Source organism: Aureococcus anophagefferens, assembly GCF_000186865.1.
Source record: "Aureococcus anophagefferens unplaced genomic scaffold AURANscaffold_11, whole genome shotgun sequence".
Taxonomy (NCBI): Eukaryota; class Pelagophyceae; order Pelagomonadales; family Pelagomonadaceae; genus Aureococcus; species Aureococcus anophagefferens.
The window spans coordinates 784,538-804,005 of NW_008705571.1; the positions used below are offsets into that span (position 1 = coordinate 784,538).

A 19,468-nucleotide genomic window follows, 5' to 3' on the forward strand; every position below is an offset into this window, starting at 1 on the left:
GAACTGCATCAATGCGCGCGTCGTTTGCAGCTACGACGTGCGCATGCCAGGGTCGGCGATCGCAAAAGCCGCGCCGAAACGTCTTTGACGCGTAGGCGAACTCGACGGTCGCGACGCAGAGCCCGAACCAGCTCGCGCACCAGCAACAGACGCATTTGCCGCCGCTCAGCGACGGCGGCGCGGCGCAGCAGTACTTCTACGCGGCGCCGGGCCAATACCCGCCGCCGGCCCCCCACCAGTACCCGGCGACGACGGTCAACACGAGCTACGTCGCGAGGTGAGCGCGTCGCCAGCTCCCAAAGCTCATCGCGCCGCGCGCAGGAACCACGCCGCCCTGCTGCAACAGCAGCAGCTCCAGCAGCACCAGGCCATGCTCCAGCAGCACGCGCCGTCGCTCGTCGCGCCGCGGCGTCCAAGCGGCTGTCGCGGTCGGCCCTCGGCGCGCGCGCGCGGGGAGAAGCGCGCGCCCCGCCGCACGGCGGCCGAGATGCGCGCGAGCGTCGAGAAGCGCTCGCCGGCCGAGGAGCGCGCCGGGAAGCGCTCGCCGGCCGCGGCGGCGCCGCGCGCGACCTCGGGCTCCTCCGCAGGTCGCGCCGCTCGAGGGCACGCCCTACGCGCAGCCGCGCGTCGCGGCGCTCGGCGCGGGGCAGCCCCAGCCCGTGCACCTCCAGCAGATCGCCCAGCCCGCGACGCTCCAGCAGGCCGCGGTGCACCCGGCGGCCGCGGCGCCGCGCGCGGCCGCGCCGGCCGCGCCGCAGCCGGCCCAGGCCCGCGAGGCCGAGCTCGCGCAGCAGGTGCGAACAGGCCGCCTTTCCACGGTGGCGACCTGACACGAACACCGGCACCTCCGCGACGTCTTCGTCTGCACGCTCCAGTCGTGCCACAACCCCGTCGGCGTCGTCGACGTCGCGACGCAGAGCCTGCGCATGTTCAACACGGCCTTCGGCGCGCTCTGCCCGGACGTGAGCGTGGACCGGCGCATCGCCGAGTTCTTCACGGCCGACTCCGTCAAGGCCTTCATCCAGCTCGTCAAGTCGACGGAGTCCGCGCCCTTCGAGAACTTCGTGTTCACGGCGCGCGACCGGCGGCGGCGCTTCTCCACGCGCGGCTACGTCGCCTTCGACTGCATCATCATCCACCTCGTCGACGTGACGCCGGCCGCGGCCGCGCCGGCCGCGCGCGCGGACGCGCGGCACCCGAGCGCGGCGGCCGCGGCCGCGGCGGCCGCGCGGCGCCACCCGGAGCCGTCGCGCGCGCCGCCGCTCAACAGCACGCCGCGCCGCGAGCGGCGCCGGTCGTCCCAGTCCGTGAGCCAGTCCGTCGAGTGGGCCGAGCACGTCGACGTCTTGGACAACTTCTCGCGCCGCGAGGACATCGTGAGCCGCATGATGCAGGACGTCATGCACTCGATCCACGGCATCGACGACGACGAGCGCGTCGTCGCCGCGTCGGACCACTTCATGCACCAGCTCGGCTACGAGTCGAGCCAGCTCAGCGGCGTCAAGTTCGTCGACTTGGTCGCGCCCGACGACAAGGACCGCGTCGCCGCGCACCGGTCCTTCGAGCGCGAGCACAAGAAGGCGATCCCCCTCGTCGTCTTCATGCGCTGCGGCAACGGCGAGCTCATCCGCGTCATGTCGCGCATGGAGACCGTCGCGAACCACATAAAGGTCTGCACGACGGTGCCGCTCAACGACTCGACGCACTACTCCGAGGACGACATCACGACGAGCTCCGAGCTCGTCAAGATGGCGAACTCGCTGCCGTAAGGAGCAGGCGCGCCCTTGGGAGTGTGTTACGAAAAGGGGGGAGGGGGAGAGGGGGTCGACGGGGCGGCTCGGGCGCGGAGTTCCAACGTGTTCGAAGCTCCGCGCCGTCATGGTGCATCCCGTCTCGCGGCGGCGGGCGCGGCCTCGCCAGAAGCGAGGCCGCGCGGCGCGCCGGAGCCCGGGCCCTCGTCAGAGAGAGCCCGGGCGTCCGGCGCGGTCCCTAGCCTCAGCAGCCGCCCTTGGCTGCGGACTCGCCGCTCGACTTGGTCACGGTCATGGACGTGAACTCCTCGGCGACCGTCGGGTGGATGCCGACGGTGGAGATGAAGTCGGCGTAGGTCGCGCCCTTGCGCATGGCGATGGAGAAGCCCTGGGTGATCTCGCCGGCGTTGGGGCCGAGGTAGTGGAAGCCGACGACCTTGCCCGTGCTCTTGTCGACGACGAGCTTGGCGAAGCAGCCGTCGCCGCGCTCGCTGCGCGTCTCGCTGAGGGCGTACTCGAGGGGCGCGAACTCGCTGATGTAGGACTCGACGTTGCACTCGCCGAGCTGGGCCTTGGCGTCGTCCTCGCTCAGCCCGATCGTGCCGTACTCGAGCGGCGTGAAGATCGTCGTCGCGACGCACTCGTAGTCCATGGGCTCGGTCTTGCCGCCGAAGAGGCGCCGCGCGAGGCGCAGGCCCGCCTCGATGGCGACGGGCGTGAGCTCGGGCCGGCCCTCGACGACGTCGCCGATCGCGTAGACGTGCGGCGCGCCGGGCAGCTGCTCGTCGACGCACTCGAGCTTCTTCGTCTTCGCGTTCACGTTCGCCGACGCGCCGGGCACGTTGTCGATGCCGAGGGCCGCCGTGTCCGCGTAGCGGCCCGTCGCGACGAGCACCGTGTCGTACTCGTGGACGCCGCCGCCGGAGTCCGTGACCGTGAGGACGCCCGTCGCCGCGTCCTTCTCGATCTTCGCGGGCGTGACGCCGACCTGGAGCTGGACGCCGTGGTGCTTGATGTGGGCCTCGATCTTGCCGACGCACTCGCGGTCGAAGCCGCGGAGGAGGATGGACCGGACCATGCACGTCGTCGGGTAGCCCATGCCGGCCGTGAAGCCGCCGCACTCGAGCGCGATGTAGCCGCCGCCGACGCAGAGCACGCGGCCCGGCGCCTTGGGCAGGGAGAACAGGTCGTCGCTGTCGATGGCGTGCTCGCCGCCGGGGCAGCCGAGCTTGTTCGGGCGGCCGCCGACGGCGACGATGAACCGCGCGGCCGTGACGGACGTCTTGTTGCCCTTCTTGTCCGTGAGGGAGATGGTGTTCTTGTCCTCGAACTCGCCGAGGCGGTTCAGGTAGGTGATGCCCGCCTCGCGGAGCGCGACGCGGTACTTGAAGTTGAGCGACTTGATGTGGTCCTGCACCGTCGACTTCATCGACTCCCAGTCGTGCGCGCCCGCGGCGGCGTCCTTCCACCCGAAGGCGGCGGCGTCGTCCTTGAGCGTCTCGCCGATGATGGACGCCGTGTGCATGAGCTTCTTCGGGATGCAGCCGACGTTGACGCACGTGCCGCCGAGGCCCCACGTCGACCCCGCCGGCGACGGCTTCACGAAGTCGAGCACGGCGACCTTGGCGCCGAGCTTCGCGCACTCCTTGGAGCAGGCGAGGCCGCCGGAGCCGCCGCCGACGACGACGACGTCGTAGTCGAAGCCGTGCTCCTTCGTGAAGCCGTCGTCGACCATCGACGACGCCGCCGCGGCCGCCGCGGACGGCGCGAGGCGCGCGCGCGCCCAGTCGACGGCGGCGTCGCAGCCGCCGACGAAGGTCGTCGCGCCGCCCTCCTCGCTGTAGACGAAGGGCGCCGACGTGTGCTTCTGCGCCGCCTCGTCGTCGGGCACGGCCGACCGGTACTGCGGCAGGAGCTCGCGGTACTGGTCGCGCGTCTCCGTGAGGTGGGGCGTCGCCTCGTACTGCGTGGGGTAGAGCACGCTCAGCGTGTTCGCCATGTCCACGGCGCGCCGCGTGAACTTGCAGCCCGTCCAGCCGCAGACCTAGAGTTTTGTTTGTTCGGAGGTTTGAATCCTCTTTTTCCGCGCGCGCGCGGTTGCGGTGTCGCGCGCCCCGGCCCGTCGGCGGGGCGCCGAGCCGTTCGGCATCATCGCCGCCGCGGGTCGCGGCGGGCCGTTGTAGCGGCGCGCGGACCCGCGTGGCGATGATGGGCGAGGGGGTACAATCCTCTCGCGGCGGTTTGGCTGCCAATCGGGTTCTCGGACGCGCGCGGAGCTCTGACGCCGGGCGCGCGCGTGCAGACCGATCTTCTTCGAACTCATCGTGGCTGTCGGATGGCCGGACAGGCTTGGGAACTCGCTGGCCTCGAGCTGGCGGAGGAAGCAGAGGCCGAGGAGCTTTGCGAGCATGTGCCGCAATTCGCCAAAGGTGACGAAGTGAGGTGATCGATGTTGACGCGGACGGGGGCAGCCCGACGACATGTTCATTTGGATCATCGCAACCGTAGCTTTGCTAGGAGCGCAAGCCGATGAAGTGGACTACTGCGTCTTCGACGCCGATGCGTGCCTGGAAACCTTTTACGGCATGGAGTCCGCCGACGCGGATTGCTGCACCGGAGGCGATCTCACGACACCCGGCTGTGTCGAGGGCTACGAATATTCGGACATTTTAAAAGGCGACGGGTGCGCCGCGGTGGGCCAATACTGGGGAGACACGTTCTCGACCACGTGCTGCGTGGCGCCGTCGAGCGGCGACGGCGCGCCGCGGCCGTCCGCCGCGCCGTCGTTCCTGCCGAGCGCCGCGCCATCCGCCGCGCCGTCCTCGACGCCCTCCGCCGCGCCGTCGTCGACGCCGTCCGCGTCGCCGTCCGCGTCGCCGAGCGCGTCGCCGTCGTCGACGCCGACGGCCACGCCCAGCGCCGCGCCCCATGGGAGCGCCGCTCGGAGCGCCGCGCCGTCGTCGCCGCGGGCCGCGCCCGCGCCGACGCCGCGGCCGACCGCGGTGTCGCTCGAGGCCTTCGTCGGCCTGTCGAAGGACGAGGACCGGTCCGTGGCCTTCTCCGTGATCTGGGCCGCGGGCCTCGTCGTCGCCGGCGCGCTCTTCACGTGGCTCGAGGCGTCGTCCATCGTCGCGGGGCACGTCGTCGAGAGCCCCAAGGCCGTCGTCTTCCTCGCGACGGTGGACTTGACGTCCGTCCTCGTCTTCGGCATCGAGCTCTGGGCCAGCGGCGCCTACGTCCTCGCGTCCGCGAACGCCGCGGGCTTTGGCGTCGCGGCGCTGCTCTCGCGGCGGCTCTCGCGCGAGCTCCGCGGCGCCTACCGCCTCGACGAGGCGAAGATCGCGGCGCTCGGGCCCCGGCTCGTCCGGGTGATCCGCGCGCTCGCGACGGTCAACCCGGAGCTGCTGCCGATCCTGCCCTGGAAATTCGAGGCCGCGGACGTCGCGACGCTCGCGGACGGCTGGCCGTCGGAGGCGTCGGCGCGGCGGTCCTTCTACGCCATGGTCGTCCGCGACGGCACGGAGCTCCTCACGGCGACGTACTACGTCGCGACGGAGGGCGTCGCGGGCGAGTTCCGGGGCAGGAAAAGCGTGCAAAGGCTCCTAGCTCGGTCGTTTTTGGCTGATTTTTGGACGAGCGATCATCTCTCGGAGCGGGCGAGTTCCAGGGAAGGATGCGAAATTCCCAACTTCAAAGGCTCCTAGCTCGGAGCGGCCTCGACGCGTCGATGTCTTTCCTGGAACGCGCGCGCGCGGAACACCCATATTGCAGCGACACCCTATTCCAGGCGAGTTCGGCGCGCTGCTCTGCCTGCTGCTGTCGCTGCTCGACGTGCTCTACCTCTTCTACGCGCGGCTCCTGCGGAACCTGAAGCTCAAGGAGCTCGCGCGGCGGCGGCTCGCGGCCCGGGGCGTCGACCCGGCGAAGCCGCTCGCCGCGGTCGGCGTCGACGACCCGGACGCGGCCATCGAGTTCGTCGACGCGCCCTGGGCCAAGGCGCGCAAGGCGTCCGCGGAGTCGAGCCAGGACATCATGACCGTCGAGGAGCAGGAGACGAACCTCGAGATCCTGCGGAAGCTGCGACGACGGAACCGCGACCAGGCCGGGGCGAGCGCCGAGGACGCGAAGGACGACGACGCCGTCGCGGGCAAGGCGCCGCCGCTGAGCGTCGAGGACCAGGTCGAGCTCCGCCGGGCCATCGACCGGGCCATGGCGCGGTACCGCGTCCGGCTCTCGGCGCGCGCGAGCTCGACGATCCCCGACGGGCTCCTCAAGCGCGACCGGCGGGCCTCGAGCCGGTCTTCGGCGTCGAGCGTGCGGAGCAGCGCCGGCGCGTCCCAGCCGCCGGCGATCCAACCGCCGCAGCCGTCGCGCCTGCGGAGGATGCTCTCGCCGCGGGGCGGCGGCTCGTTCCTGCCGAAGATCTTCTCGCCGCGGGGCGGCGGCTCGTTCCTGCCGAAGATCTTCTCGCCGCGGCACCCCGACGCGGGGACCGACGCGGACGCGTTCGCCGGCGCTGCTGTGTAATCTTGAGGAGCCGTCGGACGTCGTTGGACGCCCCTCGACGCGTCGCCGACTCGGACGCGTCGCCGACGTGCCGTACGCGGCCTCGGCGCTTCCCCGCACGCGTCGTACCGTCCGCGCGCGTTAACTACTCGAGCTCGGCGGCGCGGCGGGTTCGGGGCGGCGCGGTCGTTCAGTAGTCCGCCATCTCGACGTCGTCGCTCAGGGAGAGCGCGGCGAGGGGGGCGGGGGGGCGTCGTAGTCCTGGGACGGCGTCGCTCAGAGGAAACCGTCCCGCGCCAGACGCGCGACGTAGGCGTACTCGTCGGACAGCTCGTCGGTCTGCTCGAGCTGCGCGTCAAGTGCAGACTTCAGCATCTCCTTGAGTGCGGCGGCGCGGCCATCGGTGGCTTCCGTGCACTTGCGGTTCCAGTTCGCCTTGTACTCGGCGAACTCGGGCTCCCACATCTTCACGAGGCCCATGAGGAGGACGTGCCGCAGGTTCTGCTTCATGTTCGGGTGGCAGTCCTCGGGGACCTGCGCGACCGCGTGGGCCAGCGTGTTGCGAGCGTCGCCCTTCGGGCGGACCTCTGACAGGAGGATGGCGAACGCGTCGGACTCGTGCGCGCCCGGCGCGGGCACGTCCTCCAAAAGGGAGGGCATCGCCAGGGCGATCACCTCCCGGAGCGACTTCCCGGCCAGCGCCATGGGATCCTCCGTCTCAAACTCGTACGGCATCTCCGCCACTGGCAGGCCTCGGGTCGATTCGTCGAGGTCGTCGCCGATATACTGAAAATGCGGTCCCGCACGTACTCGTGCGGCATCTTGCCGCACTCGCGTTCAAACGCCTCCATGGGTGTGGGACGGTGCCTTCGCGCGGGGCTGCCGGCGTGCTTCAGATTTGTCTCTCTGCTCTGCACCGCTGGTTCAACCAGATATGTACGCCTCGTAGCTGGGGGCACAGTGCCGAGTGGAGCGCTTTGCGATAGCCCGTGCGCGCGACCTCGAGCGAATGCATGGTCCCAAATTTACAGGCGCCTAGAGGACCCTACTGAGAGTGCCTCTGCAGCGTATCGACGCGCGGGAACTCGAACGCGTCGCGAAACGAGCCCGTGCGCTCCGCAGTGCAAACCAGTGGAGGTCGGTCGACGGGACCGCCTTCCGCGCCGCGCGCGACTACGGCGGCTGCTGCGAGCGCTTCGGAGGGTCCACGAAGGTACTACGGACGGGGCGCGACGTCGAACATCGTCCCGACGCACGTATTTCGACCGCGGACTGGCGCTCAAGGCGCGCAGCGAGACGCTGGTGGGTGAGTTCGCATCGATGACGGCGGTTCCAACGATCTCCGGCTGCTGCGGAGGCCGCCCTCGTCTACCACAACACCTGCGACGCAAAGCGCGCGACCCTGGGACCCGTCGACGTCCCGCGACACGCCGACGGTTTCGGGGTCGTTTTCGGTGCCCGAGACGCGTTTTTTTCGCCGACGAGAAAACGCTGCCGTCGCGCGGTCTTTTTGGCCGGGCCGTCGCGTATGGTCATGCCGACGTGCGCGCGGCCCTTTAGAGCGCCGAAAACGACTCCCATGGCGTCGCGTAAGTGTCGGTTTTGGCTGGATTTCCTCTAGGGATCGGACGAACGCCATCCGATCGCTGCAACACCCTCACCGTTGGGCGTGAGACTTTGCTGGGGCCTTCCTTAGACGTACCTGCCGGTGCCTACGAGTTTGGGACCATGGAAACGACCATCGGCGCGCGCACTGGCGCCGGCACTGCACTGTGCCCCCAGATGCCTCGTCACCGAGTCGACCTTGAGGTCGAGTCGCGCTCGACGCCGCCGCCGGCCGTCGTCTGCCGCGCCTTCGTCGACAGCGCTTCGACAGCGCCTCTCGACTCCGGGCGCTCTACATAGCTTGCCCGTCGCACTGCCCCGAACCCGAGCCAGTCGATCCCCGTGTCTCAGTTCCTCCGCGCGCCCGGTTCTACGGCTCATCGGTCAAGATTTAAACGCGAAGCAAACCACGCGCGCCGTCGCAGGCCCCGCACCGCCAACTTCGTCATGATTCGCCTGAAAAAAAAGTCAACACCGGCTCCGGAGCCCACCGCCGCCAAGGCGGATGAGGTGCGTCCCACGCGCGACGTTCGCGCCGCCGCCGCGGTAGAGCTGCTCCGCCCGCGCCGCTCCCCGCTTCGAGCCCCGCTCCACGAGCCCTGACCCCCGCCGCGCAGGCGATGCCCGACGCGGCGCCCGCGGAGGGCGAGAAAGAGAAGGTCAGCATCCTCGGAATCGGGCGCGGCGCGGCGTCCACTCATGCGTTACCGCCTCGTCCAGAGAGCCTACAGACCTATGACCTGCGCATGCGCGCTTACACCGCCTCGTCCAGAGAGCCTACAGACCTGTGACCCGCGCGCGCACGCAGGGGCAAGAAGATGTCGAAGGGCACCGGGTCGAAGAAGCGCAAGACGCCCGGCGAGATCCGCATCCAGAAAGACATCGCGGAGCTCGACGGCGGCGACGTGGCCGTCATCAACTTTCCTAACGCGAACGACCTGACCAAGTTCCACGTTGTCGTTACGCCGGACACGGGCTTCTGGAAGGGCGCGACCTACCACTTCACGTTCTCCATCCCGGCCATGTACCCCCACGAGCCGCCCAAGGTCCACTGCGACACGAAGATCTTCCACCCGAACATCAACCTCGAGGGCAACGTCTGCCTGAACATCCTGCGCCAGGACTGGTACTTCGCCTGAGTCCGCCGCACGGGCGCGCGCCGCGAGACCGCGCGGCGCCGCGAGAGAGCGCGGCGCCGCGAGAGTTCGCCACGAGAGAGCGCGGCGCGAGAGCGCGCGGCGCGAGAGCGCGTGGCGCCACGAGAGCGCGCGGCGCGAGAGCGCGCGCCGCCGCGAGAGCGCGCGCCGCGCGGGCGCGCGCCGCAAGAGCGCCCCATTTTAGGAAGCCCGTGCTCGACATCAACGCCGTCATCTACGGCCTCATCTACCTCTTCTACGAGCCGAACCCGGACGACCCGCTCAACAAGGAGGCCGCGGCGCTCTACCGCGACGACATCAAGATGTTCGAGCGCCACGTCGCCCGTACGCTGCCGCGATGAGCGGCGCGCGGTCCTTCGGCCGGCGGCTCGCGAGGGGACGGACGCCGCCCCGAGCCCTCGGCCTCACAACGCGCTCGCGCCGGGAGCGTAAACACACACGAACGAGACCCTTACACGCCGACCGCGTTGGCCACGTCGAAGACGTCGCGGACGACCTTCCAGTGCCGCTGCGTCTCCGCGTCGCGTCGAGCCTGGACACCGTTCGCCAGCTGGACCGCGCGGACCTCGGCCGCGAGGGCCGCGCTCGCGGCGGCGCGCTGGTCCTCGAGCTCGACCCAGCCGAGAGCCTCGAAGAGGCTGTTGCGCTCCGTCGTCGCCTCGCGGTACTCCGCGTCCTCGCGCACCTTGCGCGCCGACGCCTCCCGCCAGTCCTTGACCAACGCCTCGCGCCGGGATACGTCGAGCGCGTGTAGGGCAGCCTCGCGCGCGGGTCCCTCCCACGACCATTCGCCCCAGGACGCGGCCGCGTCGTCGGCCGGCGCGGCCGCGGTCGAAACGTCGACGCTCTGCGGTCGGCGCGGCAGCCGCCGGCGCGCCGCCTCGGCGGCCCGGTGGTCCGCGAGCCGCGCCGTCTCGAGCTTGATCTCGTGCTCGAGCTGCCGGATCGCCGCGTCGGACGCTTCGAGCGCGCGGTCGTAGCGCGACGTGTCCCGCCGTGCTGCAGGAGCCGGGCCGCGGCCCTGCCTTTGCAGCAGGCGGCGCTGCGCCTCGGCGCCGGCGACGAGGTCGCTGCGGTTGCGGGCGTACTCTTCGCCGTAGAAAATGGCCGCCATGCTTCAGACTCTCGAGCTGGTCAACCCAGTCGACGTTCGTCTCCTCGATCCAGGGACGCGACCTCGGAGCAGTACTCCCAGCGGCTCGTCTCGTCCGCGAGGGGCACGACGACGTCGTCCTCGAGGAGCAGGCAGTCGGGGAACGCCGCGACGACGCGCTTCTTCTCGCCGACGCGGAGCCCGTATGCCGAACCAGACCTCGGGCTCCGTCGGGTAGAGGGCGACGCAGGCGCAGCAGAGCACGACAGCACGGCCTAGAAGCAACTGGCAGCCCCGATGATGACTAGAAAAGATACCTGAACTGAAACTGAACTCCCAAAATCGTCGATGGGGCAGCTCTTCTCGTCGAGCCATGTGGCAGGAGCACAGGACAACAAGATGGTGGAGCAGGGCGAGTGCCAGCGTCTTTACTTTTATAATATTGCGCGATACAGCAGGCGATGATTCATTTGCTGCTTGTAGGCGGCGCCACCGGCCAAGAAGCCGACGACGCGCGGCGGCGAATGATCGCCGCGGGCTACGACGTGCCGGAGAACGTCGAGCTACGACGGATTCATTGTAACACGCAACGCGGCTGCGAGGACTTTGCCTTCCTCGAGAACGGCTTCGTGCAGTGCTTTGTGGACGTCGACGGCCGGTCCGCGCGAGTCATGGACTATGCTCCCGGTCAGCTGCTCCAACCGCACCGCCACGACATCGACGAGCTCTTCGAGATCCGCGGTGGCTCCGTGCTGGTCAGCAACTGGCCGGACGGGCCCGCGAGCCGGCGGACGAAGCGCCTCGGCGCCGGCGACCGCATTGTTGTTCCCGCGGACGAGCCACACGCGCTCTGCTGCGACCGGGAGCGCGGCCTCCAGTTCCACGAGCTCGTCGGCACGGGCGAGGAGGCGTTCCAGAAGCGGGAGACGATGTTCCTCTGCGCGCCGCCGCGCGTCTATAAAATGGCAACTTAGGCGAAGCGGGAGACTATGAAGCCTGAGCGACTTACACGGCGGCGAACGCCGCGTCCGCGCGGCGATAGGCGGAGCAAAGGGCGCTCCACGACGGCCTGGGAGGGCCGGACGCGGCAGGAGCGTTCGGGGCGAAGCGCTGGCACCGCGCGCGACGGCCGCGACCGCGACGGCGAGGCCTCCGCGCTGAGCACCCCTCATAAGCCCCACATTGAAATCTTCAACTTGGTCAACTTGATTTTTGTGAACAGCTTGGGAGAGCAGCTCGCCCGCCGCCGCGCGCATCGCTGCGCAACGCACAGCCACACCGATATGGACCTCCTCGATCTCCTCAACGAGAAGCAGTCGATCGATGCGGCCATCAACACACTCGACGCAAAATTACACAAACAAACCACAACACCCACGGCGCCGACACCCACAGCGGCTCCGACGACCGGTAAACCTCTGGGCCCCGCGACCGCCCTCGCCTACTGCGACGCATTTCGGCTCGCCGTCGTCGCGCGCGACGACAGCAAGATCGACGTCGTCGACGTCGATAGCGGCCGCGTCGTCGCGACGGTCGAGGTCGACGGCGCCGGCGGCAAGTGCGTCGTCGGCGCGGCGGCCGCCGGCCCGGACGTGCTCGTCGTCGCGGCCTTCCGCGACAAGGTCTGCCAGCGCTGGCTCTTTGAAAAACGCGCCGGGAGCGCCTGGACGCGGATGACGACGAAGGCGACGACGTCGCGGCCGCTCGGCGACGCCGCCGCGCGCGCCGTCGCGGTGGGCTCGAAACGCGTCGCGATCGTCCTGCCGAAGCAGACGCACGTATTGGATCTCGCGTCGCTCGAAGCGACCGCGACTCTCGACGCGCCCGGCGGCGGCGCCTTCCGCGGCGCCTGCTGGACGAAAGACGACGCGCTCGCGGTCGTCGGCAGCTTCGGCGCGGCGACGTGGCGGCCAAACGCGCCGCTCGTCGCCGTGCCCGGCGTCGCGGGCGCCGCGCGGGCCGTCGCGGCGACGCCGTCGGGCGGCTTCGTCGTCGCGCTCGAGGCCGCGGTCGCGTACCGCGAGGACCGGTCGGGCGAGCTCCGCGAGGTCGCGAAGGCGGCGCCGCCGCTCGTCGTCGCGAGGGACGACGCCGTGCCCCTCATCGTACGGCCCGCGGCGGCGGCCGGCGTCGTCGGCGAGGTGAGCTTCTCCGGCTTCGGCGGCGGCAACGTGCCCGCGGGCTTCCTGCTCCCGCGCGACGACGCGCCGCCGCCGGCTCCCGCGCCGCCGCGGGCGTCGACGCCGCGCCTCGCGCGCGTCGAGGAGGCGCGCGGCGCCTTCGCCGTCGCCGCGTCCGCGGCCGTCGGGGCGCTGCCGCGCGGCGCCGCGCTCGTCGACCACTGTGTGGAAATCAACCGGTGAGCTGGGACGTCGGGGCCAAACTTCAGAAATCTCTAGCCCGGTCAAATCGAAGTCGATTCGGCTGATTTTTGGACGAGTCGATTGCTCTTGTGTCGAAACGGCCGGGTTGAATATTTGATTCCCACACAGGTCGACCACGTCGCGTGCCACGGCGACGAGGTCTCCGCCGCGAGCGGCTTCGACGCTCACTGCACCGTCGCGCGCTTCGCCCTCGACGGCCTCGCGCCGCGGCCGCCGGTCGCGCTCGCGCCGCCGGCCGCCAAGTCCCGCGTCCGCGGCCTCGCGGCGCGCGGGAACGGCGACCTCGTCGCGCTCGTGCAGCTCGACGCCAGGGCCGCGCCGCTCTGCGGCATCGGCGCGGCGGCGGCGCCCGCGGAGGCGCGCGTCGTGGACGTGGCGCGGAGTCCGGCGCCTGTGGCGGCAGCAGCTCCGAAAGCTTCGAAACCGAAAGCCGCAGCCGCGCCGCCGCCCGCGGCGCCGCGGTCCGGCGGCCTCGCCGCGGAGCTCGCGGACCTCCGCCGCCACGTCGACGCTCGTTTTGATGCGTTGGAGAGCAAGCTCGACGCGGTTTTGGCTCGGCTTTGATAATATTTTTTAACTTGAACATTATCTTGAACTTGATGAGGGCTGCTTCATGATGGTGGTGGCTAAGCCTTGCGGCATGCTGCGCGTCGACGTGCAATACCTCGTCGAGCCATCGCACAGCGTGCGCCTCACGCTCGCGGAGAAGCACCGCCGCACGCGCGCCTGCGGCGTGCTCGTCAAGAGCTTCCTCAAGAGCTTCCGCGAGAAGCATGGCGCAGGCCTCGACGACGCCGCGCCGCGCCTCGCGCTGCGGCGAGCGAGGGACGGCGCGATCCTGGACCGCGACGCGCTGATCGGCGACGCCCTCGAGGACGGCGACGTCGTCGTGCTCGAGCCGCCTTCGGAGCGACCGGAAGAGCCGCCGCCGCCGTCGTCGCTGCGCTGCGTCCTCCGCGCGCGCGCCGACGCGGAGATCCGCGCGCTGGAGCTCGTGGCCCGCGCGCCGCCGTCGGGCAAGAAGACGATCGCCGTCAAGGGCAAGGCCGTGGCCGCGGACTACCGCGCGGCGGACCCGCGGCTCGAGATCCGCCACGAGCCGCGCGTCGGCAACCGCCTCGCGGCGCGCTACCTCGCGCGCGGCGCGCCGGCGACCTACGACGCGGCGCGGCCGCGCGTCGCGCTCATCGTCGAGACGCGGCCGACGCCCTGGCTCGTCCTCGCGATCCGCAACGCCGTCGACGTCCTCGCGGACGACGGCGGCGGCGACGACGGCCGCGTCCGCGGCTGGAACCTCTGCGTCGCCGGCGACGCGGCGACGCTCGCCTACGTGCGCGCGCGCGTCGACGGCGCGTTCCTGACCATGGAGCTGCCGGGACCGCTCGCGGACAACGCGGCGTTCTCCGCGCTGCTGTTGGAGCGGGACGTCTCGGGACGGCGTCCTCCCTGAGCTCGTTCTCGCCTGGAAGACATGCATCCCTAGGTCTGGGAGGCGCTGCGGCCCCACGAGCACGTGCTGATCTTCCAGACGGACTGCGTTTTTCATTTCGGCGTCCTTCTGACACTCGTGCGTGGGGGACTGATCGTCGCGCGTTTCTAGGTGTTACTTCGGCCGCCGCGCGTGTCGGACATGCGCTGGGGTCTCGTCCGGCGTCCTTGGTGTAGCCCGAACAAATGCACGCGATAGGCCTCATCGGCGCGGTCTGCGGCGGCTTCGAGGACATCCTGGAGTACTCGTGCAACGGTGGCCTCTCGCTGCGGCGCGTCGACGCCATGCTTCACTGCGTCGGCGCGGCGACGGACCGCGAGCGGCTCGCGCCCGAGGACGTGACGTTCTCCGCGTGCCTCCTGCGCACGGACGCGCCCGACGCCGAGCTGCGCCTCGCGGACAAGGACTCGGCGTTCCAGTTCGCCGTCGAGGAGTGGGGCGACCACCAGTGTCCTGTGGCCATTTGGGGAATGCACCTCGCATGTTAGGCGACCACCGGACGTGCGTCGGCATCCACGGCACGGACAAGGGCTTCCTCGACCCGCAGACGGTCCGCGCGATCCTCCGCCACGCGGACGCGGACCGGCGCAAGCGCGCCGTAACGTGACACAACAAACAAGTTACGTAGCGGGGCACGTCGAGCCGACGCGGAGCGCGAAGAGCCGCGCGTTGCCCCGCTGGGCGAGGAGCGGGCCGACCATGGTGAAGACGTGCCACCACTGGTGGCTCGCGCCGACGATGTCGCAGAAGATGGGCATGTCGCGCCGCCGCCGAATCCAGCGCTCGGGCACGTGCGTCGCGCGGACCGCGAAACCGGCGACGCCGGACAGCGAGCCGAGCACGAGCAGCCGGACGGGACCGCGGGCCGCGGCCCTGGCGGCCGCGTCGAGCGACGGCCACTCCGTCGCGAGGAACCCGACGAGCGGCGCGTGCAGGAGCACGAACATGGGCGCGAGCGCGTCCGGCCGCTCGTAGGCGACGGCCAGAATGGAGAGGGAGCCGTAGGCGAGCGTCGCGACGCAGACCCAGACCGCCAACAGATCCCGCCGGCAGTAGAGCAGCAGGTAGCCCTCGAGCGCCGCGCGGCTGCTCAGCAGGCACGCGATGCCCGCGAAGTCGAGGCGCCAGGCGAGGCGCGACGCCGCGGGCCCGCGGCAGTGGAAGGCGTGCGCGAGGCTGGACGCGAGCGGCATCAAAGCGCAGAGGCCGTAGAGGACCACATGCGCTCGACGGGTACCGCCGTCCGCGGACGCGAGCGGCTCCGCGGCGAGCTGCGCCGCGCTCGCGTGGACCCACGCCGCGAGGCCGAGCACGTGCGACCAGATGTTCAACGTCTCGTTGTGCAGCTGGAAGAGCGAGCGCGCGCAGTCGCAGGCGTCGTAGCCGAGCCGGTAGCCGCCGAGGATGTGCTTGTAGGGCGCGTACCACGCCGGCAGCTCGTTCGACGCGCCGAGCCGGCGGCTCGCGCTGCTCCAGCCGGCGCCCGGCTTCGTGAGGTCCATCACGTCGTTTGCAGCGCGCCGTACACCATGGCTTTCTTACGGTCGCTCACGTGCTTTTATCGATGCGCTTCATCGCTGGGTTTGCAGCGATTTTGGAGCTGCCCATTGCGCCGCAAGTCGTCGATGCCGATGATGCCGGGTTCGATGACGACTCGCCGATCTCCACAGCAAAAGTAGAGCAAGAGGCTTGCGCGTCGACGCGAGCAACACCGCGCGTCCCGCCTCCGACACACGCTCCGCACCGCGCCGCAACGCGCCGGAGCATCGCGGCTGAGCGCCGCCCGCGTCGAGCACCAGCGCACCCCGAGCGCCGCCGACCGACATCCGCAACCCGCCGCACGACAAACATGGCGCCGACGCAACGCTACGCGCGCGTCCCTACGACGGAGGAGGATTCAAAGGCCGCGGCGAACAAGAAGCGCCGCAGCGAAGCCGCGGAGAACATCGCCACGAAGATCCAGGCGCTGGCCTGGGTCGCGACGGGCGTCTTCGTCGCCTACCAGACGGACCTGCCCTTCGTGATGCTGTCGCACCCGGACGTCAACCGGTTCTGGTTCAACATCGCGGCGTCGTGCTTCACGATGAACACGGTGCTGTGCGCGTACTTGACGCTCTGGCTGCCGTACGTCCAGCGAGTCACGACGGAGTGGGCGGTCTACTGCCCGCGCGTGATCCCGACGATGACGGCCATCGGCGTCGTCTGCGGCATCTCGCTCATCCGCGGGCTCTGGCCCGTCTGGGGCCTCCTCACGCCCTTCATCCTCGCCATCATCTTCATGGCGTGTCTCATGTCGCTCCACTTCATCCCGTGGCCGTTCTAGGGCGCCGCGGTCGTGGCCCGGCGTGGTTCGTCTAAGAGCCTTCGCTCCGCTGTGTTACTGTTAATCGCAATTGGACGCTGCTTCGGGCCCGGCGGTGCGGAGAGGCCATACGACACCCGGGCCGTGACTGACGTCGCGCGCTGCCGCAGCTAGTCGCCGGGAGTCGCCTGCGGAGATCTGCGCATGCTCCGGAGCTCCTCGAGCGAGGCGTCGGGCCGCTCAGAGCCGCTGCGCCGCGGCGGGGCCCACTGCCGGCGCGCGCGCGGCTCTCGCGCGGCTCGCGGGATCGCGAGCCTGCTGTGGCAAGTCTCAGTGATGGCCGCGTTCTCGTCCAATTGGTCAGACTAGCCTTCAAGCGGAAAACAACGCAAGTTTGATTCAAGTCCAATATTCGCCCACGGGAGCACTCGCCTTGACGCCGCGCGCCGACGACCGAATCGCTGCCTCCGACGCGCACTCGCCTTGAAACAGCAGCGCTGAACTGCCTCCATCGCGTTTCAGAGCTCTAAATAGGGGCCGCACACACCACACTATGCAGTGCGTCCCTACGTGCAAGCCTGCCGACCCGAGCGAAGCCCCGGTGGGCTTCGGGCAGGTGGCAAACACCGTGCTGCACCTCCGCGCCGCGGAGGAGGGCTTCAAGCGCGCCGACCGCAAGCAGAGCATGGAGGTGCTCACGCCGCGGCACGACGCCGCCGAGCGGTCCGCGTCGGTCGTCGGTTGCGTCTTCGCCATGCTCGCGACGATCGTCGGCGGCGGCGCGCTGTCGCTCCCCTACGCCCTGAAGTCGCTCGGCGTGCTCAAGGGCCTCGCGATCCTCGCCGTCGCCGCCGTCGCGTCGGACCTGTCGCTCTTGGCGCTGTGCTCGGCGTCGCGGCGCACGGGCATCGTCGCCTTGCCGCAGCTCGCGCGGCACACGCACGGCAAGAAGGCCGAGGTGCTCTGCAGCGTGTCCCTGCTCGTGCTCTGCGCCTTCGTCGCCGTCGCCTACGTGAGCCTGCTGCGGGACATGCTCGCGCTCGCGACGGGCTGGGCGGGAAACAAAAATATGCAACACGACTTCAATATGAATGTATTCGCACGCAACCATGTCGCTGTCTGTCAGGAATCCACCGAGAGAAAACGATCCGTCCAAAAATCAGCCGAAACGACCTCGATTTGACCGAGATAGAGAGGTTCGAAGTTTCGCTGGACGGGGCCGTTCCACCGGTTGTTTCCGGCACAGGCGACGGGCCTCGACGACGGCAGGGTCCTCTACTTTTGCCTCATCTTCGTGCTCCTGCCGCTGTCGCTCTTCCACGACGTGAGCCGCCTCTCCTTCGCGGCCGTCGTGTCCTTCTGCGCCGCGATCCTCGTGTCGGCGACCTTCGCGATCCGCGCGCCGGCGGCGCTCGACCGGGGCGGCGCGGGCTGGGCGGATCTGGTGCTCGCGCCGGGCGAGGCGCCGGACGCCTTCGCGGCCCTCGGCGCCGTGCCCATCGTGTCCATCCTCTACCTCTGCCAGTTCAACATCCTCTCCGTGCACAGCCGGCTCCACGACCCGACGCGCGACCGGCTCAAGACGCTCGTCCACACGGCCGTGGGCCTGTCGACGCTGCTCTACGTCGTGCTCGGCCTCGCGGGGCTCGCGGTCTGCCGCGACGTGCCCCTGGACGACGCGCAGGACGCGCTGGCCGGCGTCCTGTTTCGAGAGCTTTCGACCGAAGGAACGTCGTCGCTCGGTAGGCGCTCGCGTGCCTCGCGGAGAACGACGCCGCGGACCCGCTCCTCGGGACCTGCGCGCTGGCCTTTGGCGTCGCGATCCTGCTCAACACGCCGGCGATCGTCATCCCGCTCCGCGACTCGCTCGAGGCGCTGCCCGCGGTCTTCGGCTGCGCCTCGCAGGCGGCGCCGGCGACGCCGCGGACGATGCGCCTCGACGAGCGCGCGCGGCTCACTACGCCGACGAAGGAGGAGGAGGAAGAGGCACCCGTGCGGTCGCGCGCGTCCGTCGCGGCCCAGGGCTACCACTTCCTGCTGACCGCGGCGCTCGTCTTCCTCTCGTGGTGCGGCGCGACGTACGCCCCGGGCGTCGCCGTCGTCTGGGCCTTCGCCGGGTCCTCCGTGGGCCTCTTCATCTCCTACGCGCTCCCCTGCGCGCTCTACCTCCACGTCCGCCGCCACAAGCGGTCGCCCAAGGTCTACGCGTGCCGCGCGATCCTCGCCGTGTCCGTCGTCCTCATGGCCGTGTGCTTGGCGCGGAACGTCGCGACGTCGCTGGCGGCGCCGTTCGTCGCGGACGATGACGATGCGTGAGTGATTGCGGCTGAGTAACGACACGCGCACGGTACTTATGCACGCCCGCGAGGCTCCGGCGGACGCGTACGCGTGCGGACACCGGACACCGGCCGGGCCGGCGCCGGCGCGGCTCGCCCATCCCCTAGTTAGCCTATGCTTCCTCCGAGCCGTCATCCGCAGATCGCAATCTCCAAGTTCATTATGGCTCGTACGACGCTCTTCGCCTGCCTTCTCACCGTCGCGGCGGCGCTCCAGGCGCCCGTCACCAAGGTTGCCCCGATCGCGCGTTCCGGCGTCAGACGATATGAAATGAGCTCCGGGGACGCTGTTGAGAGAGCTCGCGCAGCGAATGAAGATCGCGGGTGAAGTCCGCGCTGCGCGCGCGCCGGGAGCTGCCCCCCGGGCCCCTCCCGCGGCCCTCAGAGCGCAGCCGCGACGCGCTGCTGCGCGCTGGACACGTCCGGCCCGCACATGTCGTGCGCGCGCGTGCCGCGGCCTCGAATCGGCCTCGAATCGGAGCGAGAGGAGCGACGGCCCCATTCCCTTCCCCCCGGGCCCGCCTCGATCCGCCCCCTCCCGTCGCAGGCCAAGGCTGTCGCGCCCAAGTTCGATGTGATGCCGATCGCCGCCGCCGTCGCTCCCCTCGCCGTCGCGGCGCCCGCCGAGGCCTTCACGGGCAACATCGCCGGCATCCCCATCAACCTCCTCATCGTCGGCGCGGCGCCCGCCGCGGCGCTCCTCGTCGCCCTCACGGTCATCGGCACCGGCGCGCTCCAGCAGCTCGGCCGGGTCTTGTCCGGTGAGTCCAAGGGCTACTTCGGCGAGAACTAGGCGCGCGTCGCCAGTCCGCCGCCTCCTTGATAAACACCGAAGTCCCAAAACA

The 19,468-nt window shown here is 70.2% G+C and overlaps 2 protein-coding genes across 2 annotated transcripts; one reads left to right on the top strand and one right to left on the bottom strand.

The window, feature by feature from the left end:
- Positions 1 to 1,992: 1,992 nt before the first annotated feature.
- TR (selenoprotein) lies at positions 1,993 to 3,486 on the bottom strand (the record flags this gene model as incomplete). Its single annotated transcript, XM_009039480.1, has 1 exon — positions 1,993 to 3,486. A coding segment is annotated over one exon (1,494 nt), but the record flags the coding sequence as incomplete, so codon positions are not given.
- A 4,588-nt stretch (positions 3,487 to 8,074) lies between these two features.
- AURANDRAFT_53859 (hypothetical protein) lies at positions 8,075 to 9,453 on the top strand (the record flags this gene model as incomplete). The annotated part of the gene is made up of 5 exons (XM_009039355.1): positions 8,075 to 8,194; positions 8,288 to 8,372; positions 8,480 to 8,541; positions 8,671 to 8,988; positions 9,204 to 9,453. The coding sequence occupies 4 exons, from the start codon at positions 8,310 to 8,312 to the stop codon at positions 9,358 to 9,360; spliced, it is 600 nt and encodes a 199-aa protein (XP_009037603.1).
- Positions 9,454 to 19,468: the final 10,015 nt, after the last annotated feature.